This window comes from Arachis ipaensis, chromosome B7 (assembly GCF_059453495.1).
Source record: "Arachis ipaensis isolate K30076 ecotype BB chromosome B7, ASM5945349v1, whole genome shotgun sequence".
In the NCBI taxonomy this organism is placed as follows: domain Eukaryota; kingdom Viridiplantae; phylum Streptophyta; class Magnoliopsida; order Fabales; family Fabaceae; genus Arachis; species Arachis ipaensis.
In genome coordinates this window covers 554407-569728 of record NC_142442.1, presented here as the reverse complement: position 1 = coordinate 569728, position 15322 = coordinate 554407, and the positions used below count along the sequence as shown (strand labels likewise).

The window sequence follows — 15322 nt, the reverse complement described above, 5'->3', positions numbered from 1 at the left end:
AAAGGAAGATCGCTCCGGGGAGAAAATAAAAAAATATCATAACTACACCCCCCTTAGGGTATCCTTGGTAGAAGTTTACAAAGAAGTCTGTCATACGGAGAAAATACCCCCAACTCGACCACTCAAAGGCAAAAGGGGAGGAGGAAATCGGAGCGAGTACTGCGAATATCATCGAGTCCGAGGACACTCCACCAATGAATGCTTTGACTTGAAAAACGTCATAGAAAAACTAGTAAGAGAAGGAAAGCTAGATCGGTTTTTGGCCAACCGGGATGAAGAGCCAAGAAAAAGAAGAAGGGATGAAGATGTAGGACGATCTGAGTGATCATCTCGCACACCAGAAAGACACGTCCACATGATACACGGCGGATTCGCAGGAGGAGGAATCTCCAAATCATCCCGCAAACGACACCTCCAAGAAGTGTACCATGTCGAAGGAAAGAAGGAGGCACCAGACATCCCAGCAATCACGTTTACCAAGGAAGACGCATCCGGAATCATCTCGGGACACGACGACCCCATGGTCATCACCATCATATTGGCAAATGCCAATCTCCACCGTACATTAATTGACCAAGGAAGCTCTGCCGACATCTTATTCAAAACTGCCTTCGATAAGCTCGGCTTAGAAGAAAAAGAGCTAAGAGCATACCCGAACAACCTGTTCGGACTTGGGGATACTCCAGTACAACCACTGGGATACATATCACTACATACAACCTTCGGAAAGGAAAACCAATCCAGAACACTCAAGATAGACTACATCGTGGTCGACGTAAGATCAGCCTACAACGCCTTAATAGGTCAGACGACGTTAAACCAACCCGGAGCAATAGTTTCGACTCTACACCTATGTATGAAATTTCCAACTACAGAAGGGATAGCTACAATAAAAGCAGATCAAAAAATGGCGCGTCATTGTTATAACGAAAGTCTAAACCTCAGAGGCGAAGAGTTCCATACAATCAAACTTGGCGGAGTTCAGAGGCGAGAAGAACTCTGTCCACAGCCCGAAGGTGAAGTAGAGAAAGTTCAGATCGGAGATACCTCGGATAAGACAACTAATATCGGCACAATCCTGAAAAGAGACGCCAAAAAATCACTCATACAGTTTCTACGAGACAATGTTGACCTCTTCGTATGGAAAGCTGCCGATATGCCAGGCATAGATCCCGAATTGATGAGCCACAAATTGGCAGTCTATCTGGGATCCCGGCCGATACAACAAAGATGAAGAAAACTCGGGCCAGAACGATCTCAAGCAGTGGAAGAACAGGTGCAAGCACTGCTAGAGGCAGGATTCATAAGAAAAGTCAAATATCCACTATGGCTAGCAAACGTCGTCTTGGTGAGTTGTATTCTCTACTATTCATGTGCCGAAAAAGTATAAATAACTACTATCAGTGAACGAAGACTACAAAACTCATTTCTTGTGTTTAGAGCATTGTTACATAATAGTGTTGGATTATTATGTTGTCTTCAAATTATAATTTATGAACCTTTGGAACTGGTAAGCCCAAAGAATCATGCTGTTATTAAGTCCTATCAGAAACTGCACAATAAAGTGTGAGTAAATTGCACTGAAGATTCCATAGATTACATATGGTTTAGGTGCTGAGAAGGAAAAGTAGCAAAGACTAAGATGCTTACGAATTATAAATAAAATACAAAATCTTAGTTTAAGTGTATTGATTCGGAGTCAACTTGTATCCGGAGAAATTGGATGACAAATTTTGAAATGTATTATTGTTTGTTCGGCCATTATGCTAAGTCTCAGGTCAACTGCTAAATGATCAAAGCGCCTCTGACAATAATTCCAACAATTATATGCGTATCGATTTAGTTTTTGAGGTTTCAGTTAGGACTAAAGTTCGATATTAACATTGAATGATATGAGAGTTAATAAAATATGCTCAATCTTATAATACTTGATAAATGAATAGAAAGAAGGTGAAGTTTTACTTTCACATTCAAAGTCATACCAAGAAGTTTCTTTTGCTGAATAAATTTGACAATTTGAGAGACAACTCCACAAGAATTTTCCTTGAACATGTTTGAGGCTTTTAAAAGTCTATAACCAACGTATTCATTTTCTGTACAGTAAGTTTCCAAACATTTTTTGCAACTTCACTCAGTATAACTGATTAACCACTAAACATTATATAAAGGGGGCACAGAACTTTGCTCTATTCACTCTCTTACTTTCAGGAGTTGTATTGTTTCAAGCCCATGAATATGGATCCAAATCTGTTTGATGCAATTAGAAAAAGTGATATAGCAACATTTTCAAGCCTCCTTAAGGAGAATGAAGGAATCCTGAATCAAAAAACAGCTGATTCCTACAGCACTCCATTGCACATTGCTTCCAAGTATGGTTGCACTGAAATGGTGTCTGAAATTATCAGCATGTGTCCTGACATGGTTTGTGTTGAGAATAAGAAACATGAGACTCCGATTCATGAGGCGTGCCGCCAAGAGAATGCTAAGGTCTTAATGTTGCTGCTTGATGCCAATCCTAATGCTGCTTATAAGCTTTATGCTTCTTGCAAAAGTCCTTTGTTTCTAGCATGCAGTCATGGCCATCTTGACATGGTTAACCTCCTCCTGAATCTACCTGAGATCGCGGAGCGAAGCATTGCAGAATTCAATTAAACTTGTATCCTTATAGCAGCATCAAGAGGACACACAGGTTGGAATCATAGTTTTCTATAGCAATTCTGAATGTTACTTTATGTTTTACAACTTACCTTCATGGATTGTGTTTGATTCTGCATCATTTCACTATCTCACCACAGAAGAAGAAACAGTATTTCATATAGCTGTGAGGTACGGGTGCTATCATGCTTTGGAATACTTGGCGAAAGTCTCTAATGGCACAGACCTATTGCACTGCCAAGATAGATATGACACTGAATTGTCAATTAAGTACACAACTTCAGGTTCCAATGCATATTTCACCAAGATTTTCATTTATTCATGTCAAGATTTTAATTTTCAAATTGTAAACTTATGCAGTCTAATATCTTGTACTAAATAAAAATTTTAACAATTAGAAGCAGTGCAATATAATGGGAAAAGATAAAGCATAGCAGCACATGCCAAATTTAAAGGGGAAAGATAAACCTAGAGGTTGGATGGCTATGGGGAAGGAAGGGTTTTGAAGGGTGTAAAATTTACACTACAAGCTTTCCCGTCCCCTCCCTTCTCTTCCAAACGCAATTCACAAACAACCCTTATGGTACATGAATCAAAGCTTCTTCTTCATCTGCTGTTTCAAGCAAAGCAGCTATCATGGATATTTATTATCTTCATCCATCAATAAAATAATGGGATAAATGGAATGCTAATAAACGAAGGCTATTGGGCTACATAGAGTATAAATCTTTAAAAAAAGTTCTTCAATAAATACACTATAAAAGCATTGGAAACTACAAAGTTTTAGTTTTTATAATAAGTTATTTTTACATTAAACACCTTAACAAATTCCCTTTAGCAAAACTGTAAAAGAAAGATAAAATATTCTATTAAGACTGAAGAGCGATATCAAGAAAAAAAATATTTCAATAGATCTATAAGATTAGCAAAGGCGCACCTGATGTTTCCCATCAGTTGTGCTGATTTTAAAGGGATGCCAGTCTGGGTCCTTAAGATACTCTTCCCACAATGAACACAGTTCTAAAGCTCTCTCTTCTTCTTCCTCATCATTATATCCTTTCCCTCATAAATTCAACGAACGGTCTAATATCAAGTTCCCCCATTCTCCTCACACCAATATTGCCACGAGTACACGTCTTTAACTCCCTGAAACATTTAAAATATAAGAAACCATGGAGAAAGGAAAGGAAGTTTCAATGTTCAGAGCATAAAAATCCATGAGCCACAAGTCAGGTAACAGACGAGAACTGAATATCGTCACAATATGACTGTTGCACCATTACAAGCCAGCATTGCTGGTCTCTTCTATAGGTACAGTTTTAGAGACCTATGAATTAGAAATAATCAATTGGGCGACATTTTAATTAGATATCAAATAAATAAGTTTTGACTTTAATGGAGTTACTTTGTTACCTTGATTTCTAACTGAATAAATTAAACTTTTGGCAAAAAAAAAAAGAGAGAAAGAATGCACTATAAAAGAAACCTTAATTTAAAACAAAGTATATTTCATCTCCAAAGAAATTTTTATTTCTTTCATTGTGGTTCATACAGGATAGTTTCATCAATCAGTTAATATCTTATCTGATTCATATAAGAATTTATTGAGCTGACAACAAGCAAAACCTGTGTTTATAAAATGACCGGGTCATATTCCAATGATAGCCAAGAAATCAGATATCAAAGTATTAAAAAAAACAGGACCTGATTGAACAGAGGCGCTTACAGTGTAGTTCAAAAAAAAAATGCACTTTGGAATACTTTTCAATATGCGCTTATCAGGGAAAACAAAAAACTTACACTAATCAATACTTTTCGAGCATCCTGCAGCTCATCGTTGCTCTTACGCTCTTTAACAATTAGTGCTTGGTTCAATGTCCCTATCTCTCGAAGTGACTGTTCCTTATCTCTTAATTTGTTATATAAAATATCCATCACATTCAAAACTTTAGAATCTCCATCATCTTCCATGTGCTTCATGACATTTAATTTTCCTTTTAGTTGGTGAATCTCCAACTCCAATTTTTGTTTCATATCCAATTGTTTTCAAGCTGGATAATTTTAGCATGGAGTTCTTCTTTTTGTCGCTGGATAAACAAATAGTCAAATAGCATTAACAATTACACCTTTTTGCAATATAAAGTATAAACAAAGCCTTAAAACAGGTTATGCAAACCTCCTGATTTGCAGCCAGTCTCAAAAGATTTTTATTAGCCTTCTCTTGTTCATGAACAGCAATCTGAAGAGAGCTGTTTTTCATTGCATTCTGAAAAGACAATAAAATGAGGATTATCAAATAAACCTATCTTACATGAAGGTACATCAGTCATCAACCTCTTAAGCACAGCCTAAATGATAGCATAGTATACTAAGGACAAGAAGTAAAATTAACAGGAAAGAATTATTTTCCTTCACAAATAAGCACATTGGAAAGAATTATTTGCTATGAGTTTTCACCAGTGATCAAATTGTTATGAAATATGTGTATTGTGACAATCCTAAACTGACCTCTTTAGGCTGTGCTTGAAACTTCAAGGCAGAAAATTTCTTCGTATTAAGGCACTGCATGACATGACATTAACAATTGTGTATTTAAATAATCAGGAAGGAAAAGTATAGATACAAAACCTCTGACACTAGATATATAGCTCAGTGTTGTAAACTCACATTTTTTCTGAGAATGATCTGGTATTGAGGGTCTACTTTGAACATGATAAGCTTTTGTTGTCATTGCCAAAACTTGCATAGCACTAATTGCAGCCAGTCGATTTTCTTGCTGAAGATATAACTGAGCAACTTTCCTAGAAAAGAAAGCAGCTTTTCACTGGTACCCAAAATTACCATATAAACGAGCAATTTCAATATATAATACAAGTCTATCACTTGCATCAATTAAAGATTTAGCACCATCGGCAGCAGAGGTAAAAAAAAATTGAGCAAGGAATCAATCCTAGTGGTTTATAGCAACAAAGATAACTGTGTCACTTGCGCTATGTAATACTAAAAAAATCAAAAGATACCAATAATAAAAACATTTCCAAAACTAAACAATTCATCAGGACTCAATCCCTCAAAATTGAACATATTAAGGCAGTAAGGCAGTTTTATGTTTTAACACTTGGAAAAACAGAATCAGAATCAGTTCATTTGATGCTAAATCTTTGGAAAGACTAAAAATCTCATTGGATCATGGTGGCAAGTAAGCTCAGCTAGAATTGGAAGCACACCGGAGAATCAAATGAGAGGGAAAGAGAATCACTTGGGAAGCATCGATGCACAAGCGAAGAAGAGTAGGACCTACAGAAAGCTTTGAATTGATCAATTACTAAGTCGAGATCAGGAGAGGAAGGGCAATGGCAGAGTCCGACGTGGAAGGGAGAGGGTGAGGAACTGAGGATAGACTGCTGCTATCCGTAGAGATTAGGGGTGAGGTTGCTCTTTATCAGTAAATTGATATACAAAGAAGAAGAATAATTTTTTAGATATATTTTTCATTCTGGTATGAAGGGGATAGGAAAGATTAGATTAGGATTCAGGATAACCAAAGCAATTTTTTAGTTTATATGAATAATGAAATATATTTTGGTTTTAATTTTTAAATTGATTCATATTTAAAATTATAAAACTAAAGTTAATTAAATTTTGATTAAATTAAAGAATTAGGGTTGTTTTTCTCTAATATAAAAAAAAAGATATTTAAGTCTTTTTGTAATAATTAAATAAAATTTATTTTTATTTTTATTAAAGTATAAGAGTAATTTAGTAAAATCATTAATATGATATGTATTTAAAAAAAAATTAATTATTAACGTGGAAAACATAATCCAAATGTCATGTTTTAATTTGATCATATTTTTATTGTACTGGTACGTATAAATTTATCGCTACTGAAATAAACACCACAATAATTAATTAATACAAGCAGAAAAATTTAGAATAGCGTAATATATAACACAGTGCACAATTCAATCGATTGAATAACACATTGAATTGTGAAAAGACATAAATTGATTGGATAACACAAACAATCAATTAAATTAGGAAAAAACCCACATGAACGTTTACGGAAGTAACAAATCAAGGACAAAATTCTAATTGATTAGAATTACCAAAATATTTATTATGATTAATAGAAGATCTAATTCGTTATTATTTTTGTTTTTTATTATTAATAAACATGATAAATGAATAATAAAATAATATATAAAAGATTAATTTGTAGTTAAAATTAAATAAGAACTATTTAACAGTTATTAAAAAACTTAAAAAACATGTTTTGTTTATGTAACCATTTAACGGTATAAGACTATTGAATCCGATACCTGATCTTTTAATATTTTTCGTAAAATAAACTATAAAGTGAAGAGAGAGAAATTACAAGTCTAAATAGCAGTACTGAATAATAACAAAATGGAGATAAACATGTTTTCATTAAAATTTTACTATAAGGAAGAACAAACACACTGCAAATAATCTTTTAAAATAATAATAAAAACACTAAAGAAATGAGCTAGAATAACACCAGACGGGAGGACACGTGAACTTTTCTTCGTCTAATAGTGTTTGACAACTTCCATCGTCCAAGTTGAAGATGCCAATATCTTGATATTCGGCACAGTCCAGCGATTTCAATTCTATTAGGTTATCTGTAAAGTAGATTTGATTTCCTTTGGTTTGAAGACTTGCAGGCAGCATTTGAACAGAAGAGTTGAGTCCAATCATCAGTGCGTAATTTTTCAAACTATCTAGTCTGGACCATTCTTTTGCATTCTTCTTTAATTCATAGATATCAAATTTGTAAGTCCAGTGACTTCCAGGCATAAAATGTCTCGCCAACATCAATAAACTTCCGTTAGCACACCCAACCAAATATTTAAGCTGGTAAGGACCCAGCGCAGCATCAGAGGGAGGTTTGGCTTCATGAATACCACCTACAGGCCCTGATTTTGTGTTTGTATCAAATTCGTATAGCTGGCCACCTTCGTCTACTGCATATATCTTCTCTCCAAAAAATATGACATCATGAAACGATGATTTTCTAGAAAGATCTAACCATCTCTTGTCATTTGGTTTGTAAAAGGCTAATGTACAACGAGGTCCATATATGGCCACTGCCAAAAAATCTTCATTGTCATTGCTAGGACATGAATTTATAATAACCTTCCAAACATGGACTCTATTTTTTAAACTACTCGATATCCGGTAATCATCCCTATTGTCATCATCCCAATTCCAAACAGTATATTCAAAGCCATAATTGTTAGGATTGTAGTCAACTATATCCGGAAAAGTTGATATTGGAGGAAGATCTAAACGGACCTTTGTAAATGCATTTAACATATACATCGAACATTGGTATATATCTAGGACGATCAACCATCCACCAAAAGAACCACGGATCAATTTGTTCTGCATCTCTGGTAGCTTGAGATGGTGGATCTCGTCTTCATCAAGAGACTGAATATCAAGCGGTACTTCATCAGCAATAGGTAAGTTCATGAGATGGTAGATCTCCTCGTCTTCATAAATATGAGTACTGGAAGATTCTTCAGGTACCAGCAGCCACAAAATCTCGCTGGAGATCTCTGGAAGTTTCAAGCTCCATTGCTTGCAAACTAAACGAAGTCGGATGAAATCATCGTACGAATAAAAGTGCTCTGCAATTTCCTTCAAGATGTCATCATGAATGTTTGCCCATCCATCAATGTCGTCACCCATATCTCAGACTCAAGCTATGTTATTCCCAGATGAGAGGCAAACTGCAGAAGCCAGGATTTGTTTGAAGTTAGCTGTGTTTGTTACCTATATATAGGATTTGTTTGAGCCTATTCAAAAATATTAATTTTTTTTTTAAAGAATCTTTAAAAAAATATTTTATATTTAGGGCTTATTTGGGTGAGTTTCTAAAAAAATATTTTTTTTGAGTTATCTTTTTTTAAAAGATCTTATGAAAGAGTAAAAGTAATTTTATATTTGGATATCTAATGCAAAAAGATATTTTTATTTATCAATTATGTTTGGGTATAACAATATAAAGTACTTTTTTGTTTATTTATTACATGAAAAATATTTTTTTTAAGAAAAAAGATCTTTTAAAAAAAGATGTAAATTATAACTTCTCAAAAAAAGATATTTTTTTTTTATTTTTCTAGTGCTTTTACTTTTACTACTAGAAATTTGCCAAACACACTAAAAAAAATCTTTTTTCATTGAAAAAAAATATTTTTTATCAAAATAATAACGCCCAAACAAGCACTTAAATATTTGATATAAAAATATTTTTTACTTAATAATTATATTTAGATATAATAATATAAAAATATTTTTAAAGTTATTATGTTAACAATATGTTTTTTAAATAAAGAAATTTTAAAAATATATAAATTATAATTTTTTAAAAAATATTATTTTTATTTTGCTAATATTTTTACTTTTATTATTAAAATTTTGTTAAACACACTAATTTTTTTTTCTAATAATTGAATAATACCTAAACAAACTCATAGTGTCTTGTTTGTTGCATATCTCTGTTTATTTATTTTGGGTAGATTTTATCCCATCTTATTTAATTTCAAATTTCAAATTTTGTTGAAAAATTAAAATTAAATTGAGGAGGATATATAACTAGTTTTTTTTGGGGACGCTATCAAATGAGTTTAGAATCTATCTATCTAATACAGTAATAGTGTGATACCTCACATTATCATATTGGAAATTTGGGATCTGTATCATTAATTATTTATTGTTCAAAACTTTTATTTAACTTTTTGGAGGAAAAATCTAATTTAATAATCTTTCTGTTTCTTCCTTTAGAAATCAAAACAGAAAATAAAAAGAAAAACACAATGCAGCAACAGCACAGCAGAGCCAGAACCCAGAAATCAAATAATCATTCAACAAAAAATAAAAAACACAACATAGCAGCACACTAAAGCCAGAGCAAATCAATTATTTCAACCAAAACACAAAATCCCTGTAATCATTCAATGATTTCACAATAGAGAATAAAACAAAAAACAAAGAACAAGTGCGCGTGATACTGACCTTCGAGAGGGGTTGAGCACAACGGAGAGCAAGACGACAGACAGCAGTTCAGCGCGATGAGACGACGGCAACAAGACGACCACGAGCAGGACGAAGACGATGGAGGATGGGCGCCGGCGAGGAAGAAGAGAGCGAACAGGGGGTTTGACTTGGATAACACCGACAGTACAAAAAGAGACTCCTCGGACAGTCACGGACGGCGGCAGTGGGTCACTCCGTTCGGCGGCAGTGGAGGCTAGCTAGGGTTTTCACTTTTTCTTTTCTTTGAGTGAACGAATGAAACTATGACAGGAACGAAAGAGCGGAGAGAGCATCCAGAGGATTTCTTTTATTTAAATTAAATAAATATAATATTTATCGATTTAAATAACATGTAAGTATAAAGTATTTAAATACACTTTGAGTCACATATCGGATACAGCTGAAAAAACTTAATTTTTATTTATAAACATTATAATATTTTATAAATTTAAAACTACATATATTATTATAAAAAAATTACGATTAAAACAATATCAATTTTTTTAGATTAATCCAATTCTTAAAAATTACATCTTATCCTACGTATTTAAAATTAGTGATTCGAAAATAATTAGTACATTATTTTTTTAAAACTCAATTCATTTGAATTCATACTCAAAGAAGGTACAAAAAAATAGATTAAATTAAATTGATTTAAATTTTAAAAAAATAAAGTTATACGTGTTCAGTTACATGATGAGAAAATTTTTTTAGTAAGTGTTCAGATATTATATTAAAACAAACGTGAAATTGAAAGAATAAGTACAACAGAAAAAAATGGAGAGAAATAATTTCGTTTCTTCTCGTCATGTAACTTTTTATTCTGATCACATCATTTTTAATTCCTAATATTCTCTCACATACTCCGTACTCTGTACAATTTTGAAAATCAAAGATGAGCGGTGGAGTGAGCGGGGAAGAGACTTTGAGGGTGAAACACGGTGAGGCAGCCGGTAATATCGGCGGAAGAGATAAGGGGGAGAGCGGGGGAGGGATTGCATCAGGGGAAAAGGAGGATCATATTTCGGGAGGGGTTTCTAAGCCTTTGAAGGTTTCTTTCAGGGACAAAGTTGTGGGTTCCAAGATTGCTAAAACTTTTTCACTTGTTGAAACTTTATCGGGAGATAACATTGCGGTAGTTTCTAGGAAGCAAGGAGATCTCTTGCCACCGAGTGTCACGTTTACCCAAGAAGCTAAGAATTGCTTGGCAGAACCTTATAAGGATGCTATAGTGATTAAGGTGCTAGGTAAACATTATAGCTACACTGCATTGTCTCATAAACTCCGAACGGTATGGAGGATTAAGGGAGGTTTTGATTTATTGGACGTGGGATTTGACTACTTTCTTGTGAAGTTTGATGTAGCTGAGGAGCGAGAAAAGGTTCTCTTAGGAGGTCCGTGGATGATCGAGGGAAATTATGTGGCTGTGAAGCCTTGGGATCAAGAGTTTAGATCAAGTGAAAACTGTTTTGGAGCAACTTTAGTGTGGATTAGAATTTCCGGATTACCAATTTGGTGCTACCAAGAAGATGCAATGCTCCGTGTTGCGGCTGCAGTTGGCATTCCCGTTAAGGTTGATTTGGCAACAAAATTAGCTGAAAGAGGACGATATGCTCGAGCCTGTGTTCAGATAGATTTAGGATTGCCAGTGACTAAGAAGATTCTTGTTGAAGGTGTTGAATATGAGGTTGAATATGAAAGTCTTCACCTTATTTGTGGCTCCTGTCTCAAGTTTGGTCATGATATGAAGGTGTGCAAGACTGACAGCAATGCAGGAGGAGGAACTAATGCCAAGGTGATCAGCGATGTAGCAAAGCAGCCAGAAAACTCAAATTCAAAAAATCCAGTACATGTGGAAAAGGAAAGTTTTCATTTTGGCAAGAATCTTGGAGATGAGACTGTAAATGTTACTGTCCCGGATTTGGTGGAGAGTGATTTGCATGCTGTTCATGTAGACCATGCACAACATGAGGATTTGGAAGGTTGGACTCAAGTGATTAGGAAAGGAAAGTATAAAATGGGTCAAAAGCCTTCTCTTAGCACCCATCAAGTCCAACCAAAAGTAAAGAAGACTCCTAACAAGGCTACCAATACTTGGACAAGGCCTGATCACCAACGTACAACACATGCAACTGGATCCAAAGTGAAATTAAGCAGGGACATCAATATTGGAAAACCGGTTAGTGTGGCTTCTTTGGGGACCCGGCACAATGTTCATCATCAGCAACAAGGTGAGACAACAAATGGCACTGTGCGAAAGCGTCCTCGCCCAAACTCTTTGCAGAATTCACCAGTAGATAAGGATGGAGCATCGACGGCGGGTATGGTGCAAGTTTCGACGGAGAAAATTGGGCTGCAACTTGAGAGTCCATTAAAGGCAGGATCGTCGAAGACAGGGACATCATGTTGAGTCTCGGGTTTGTTATTGGAGCTCTCTTTTTGCTGTTTTTATGGATAGTTTCAATATCATAGCCTGGAATGTGAGGGGTGCGTCTAACAAGATGGCCCGTGTGCATTGCAAAAATTTGGTGAGAATATATAAACCATCTTTCTTCTTTCTCTTTGAGACTCATACCATGTTTAATAATTTGAAGAATCTTTGGGATAAGTTGGGTTTTCATTGTGTTGGTATTGAGGAAGCAGTAGGACACAGGGGTGGCATTTGGTTTCTATCTTCTATTGCTAATGCTTCTTGTGTGGTTATTGATCAAATTGACCAATGTATCACAGTAAAAGTGAGTGTGGGTAACTTAGTTTGGCTTTGTAGTGCAGTATATGGGAGTCCTCAATTCGAAAAAAGATGTATGCTTTGGGATCATTTGCGTTCTATTAATTCAGGCCATAATAGACCATGGATGGCCGTTGGTGATTTTAATGAGATTGTGGCACCAGATGAGAGTACAGGTGCTTATTTTTCTTCTCACAGAGCTAGTCTATTAGCTACTACTCTAGATGACTGTGAGCTCTTTGATCTTAAAGTGACTGGTAGGAGATATACTTGGTATAGAGCAGTTCAGGCTGGCAGGGACTTGGCTAAAAGGTTGGATAGAGCTATAGTTAATGAGGCGTGGATGACAATGTTTCCTGAGGGTTATTCTGAAATTCTTAGCAGGCTTCATTCTGATCATTGTCCTATTTTAGTTCGTTGTCATGGTAGCCCCAGAGTGAAAGGTTCACGTCCTTTTAGGTTTCAAGCTGCGTGGGCAACACATCCTTCTTATAAACATGTTATTAGTAAGGCTTGGAATCAAGAGTTTGGAGGCGTTACCGAAAGGCTTAAGATGGTTCAACAGGCTTCTTTGGACTTCAACTCAAAGATTTTTGGAAATATTTTTGTGCGAAAAAATAAGCTGGAATATCAGATTGATCAGATTCAACGGCGTTTGGAGGTTACCGATGTGTTATCTCTGAGAATTAAAGAAGCTGAACTGAGGGAAGATTACAATAGGCTTTTGTTGCAAGAGGAACTTTTTTGGTACCAGAAATCTAGAGAGCAGTGGGTCAAGTATGGGGATAGAAACACTAAATTCTTTCATCTTCAGACTTTGGTACGTAGAAACCATAATAGAGTACATGGATTATATGTTAGAGATGGGTCTTGGTCTACTGATCTAGATATTCTCCAGGAAGAAGCTCTCTCTTTTTACAAGAATCTCTTTGGTACAACGGAAGAGGTTGAGGTTGATTGTTTAGGGGATGTTCCGATGCCCACACTAAGTACTGAGGCTTGTGCTAGGTTAATTGACTCTGTCTCTTTTGCGGAAGTCAAGTCAGCAGTATTTAGTATGAGCCCTTTTAAGGCTCCTGGTCCAGATGGCTTTCAAGCTTATTTTTTTAAAGAATATTGGGAGATAGTAGGCACTGAGATTTGGAATATTGTCCGGAGCGCTTTTTTGGGAGAGTTCTTAAATCCTAGCATCATGGAAACTCTGATTGTGCTTATTCCTAAAATTGATAACCCTACCTTTATGAAGGATTTCAGGCCTATTAGCTTGTGTAATGTTGTTTATAAAATTATCACAAAAGTATTGACTAACCGACTTCGGCCTTTTCTTCCAGATATTGTTAGTCCTTTACAAGGAGGTTTTATTCCGGGTCGTGGTGCTCCTGATAATATTATTGTGGCCCAAGAAATTCTGAATTTTATGAAGCACACAAAATCCAAGAAAGGTACTCTTGCTTTTAAAATTGATCTTGAAAAAGCTTATGATAGGGTGGATTGGAGGTTTTTGGAGAGTACTCTCATTGCTTTTGGTTTTCCTATCATCACTGTTAATTTGATTATGACTTGTGTTCGTGCATCATCTCTTTCTATTATGTGGAATGGGAATAGATTGGATAGTTTTGCTCCTAGAAGGGGGCTTAGACAGGGCGATCCAATGTCTCCTTACTTATTTGTGCTTTGTATGGAAAGACTTGCTTGCTATATATCTCATAAGGTGGTCGAGGGTGTGTGGAAACCAGTTTCTGTCACTAGGGGTGGCCCAAAATTTTCTCATTTGATGTTTGCAGATGATCTCTTACTCTTCTGTCAGGCTACAAAGAGTCAGGTCCAAATGGTCATGCATTCTCTTAACATTTTTTGCAAGGCATCTGGCATGAAAGTGAATCTTGAAAAGTCTAAAGCTTTTTGTTCTAAAAATGTGACTGCTCGTAGAAGAGATATTTTTACTAGTGTTTCTTCAATACGTTTTGCTTTGGACTTAGGAAGATATCTTGGAGTTAACCTTAATCATTCCCGTACCAGTAGGGCTTCTTTTCATTCGGTGATTGAAAAGGTGAGGGGAAGATTAGCTAATTGGAAAGGAAGGCTTCTAAATAAAGCAGGGAGACTTTGCCTGATCAATTCTGTTGCAGCATCCATTCCTGTCTATCATATGCAGGTATCTTTTTTTCCATATTGGGTTTGTGATAAATTATCTTCTATGATGAGACAGTTCCTTTGGAAGGGTCAAGTTGATGGTAAAGGTCTTTCTCTTGTTAATTGGAGGACCGTGATCACTCCAAAAAAATTTGGTGGCCTGGGTGTTAGAGATCCTGCGTGTGTTAATATATCTTTACTTGGTAAATTGGTGTGGCAACTTTTTCATTGTCAGGACAAGCCTTGGGTTGCTCTATTGAGGGCGAAGTATATGAGGAATGAGGGAGTTTTAGATGGCCCTGTCCCTTGCAATGCTTCTCATGTTTGGAAGAGTATCTCAAAGGCTTTTGGTGCTCTTAAGGATGCCTTCTCTTGGTGCGTTGGGTCACTTGATCAATCTTTTTGGTTTGACAATTGGAGTATTGAGGGTCCAATTGCTCAAGATGTCCCTTTTGTACATATATCTGACTCTGATTTAACTATTAGAGACATTTGAAAAGATGGTCAATGGAATCTCCATGATATTTTCTCTATCATTCCAGAAGATGTCAAACAGCGTTTGAATGCTTATAATCCAGATTTGAATGCTGGAGAGAGTTCGGGTTGGTCGTGGGGTGTGGCATCTTCTAGACTTTACTCAGCTAGGAGTGGGTACAGTTGGCTAGCCAAAAGAAAGTTTGACTGGAATGAGCATGATAATTGGTTATGGGTATGGCAACTGCATATTCCTGAGAAGTACAA

General features: G+C 35.6%; 1 protein-coding gene and 2 pseudogenes across 2 annotated transcripts; 1 reads left to right on the top strand and 2 right to left on the bottom strand.

Moving 5' to 3' along the window:
* Window positions 1-2068: 2068 nt before the first annotated feature.
* Window positions 2069-6190, bottom strand: LOC148550115 (protein INVOLVED IN DE NOVO 2-like; annotated as a pseudogene). Its single transcript, XR_015892162.1, has 8 exons — window positions 5323-6190; window positions 5164-5217; window positions 4832-4921; window positions 4456-4742; window positions 3939-3982; window positions 3593-3801; window positions 2748-2889; window positions 2069-2614 (listed from the first exon to the last, which is right to left on the bottom strand). The product of XR_015892162.1 is annotated as a protein INVOLVED IN DE NOVO 2-like (transcript).
* Window positions 6191-7029: 839 nt separating this feature from the next.
* LOC107609261 (putative F-box protein At4g22165) lies at window positions 7030-10038 on the bottom strand. The gene is made up of 2 exons (XM_016311150.3): window positions 9700-10038; window positions 7030-8414 (listed from the first exon to the last, which is right to left on the bottom strand). Exon 2 carries the CDS (start codon window positions 8371-8373, stop codon window positions 7153-7155), a length of 1221 nt encoding a protein of 406 aa, XP_016166636.1. The 5' UTR covers window positions 8374-8414; window positions 9700-10038; the 3' UTR covers window positions 7030-7152.
* A 577-nt stretch (window positions 10039-10615) lies between these two features.
* On the top strand, window positions 10616-12017 carry LOC148550114 (uncharacterized; annotated as a pseudogene).
* The last annotated feature ends 3305 nt before the right edge of the window (window positions 12018-15322 follow it).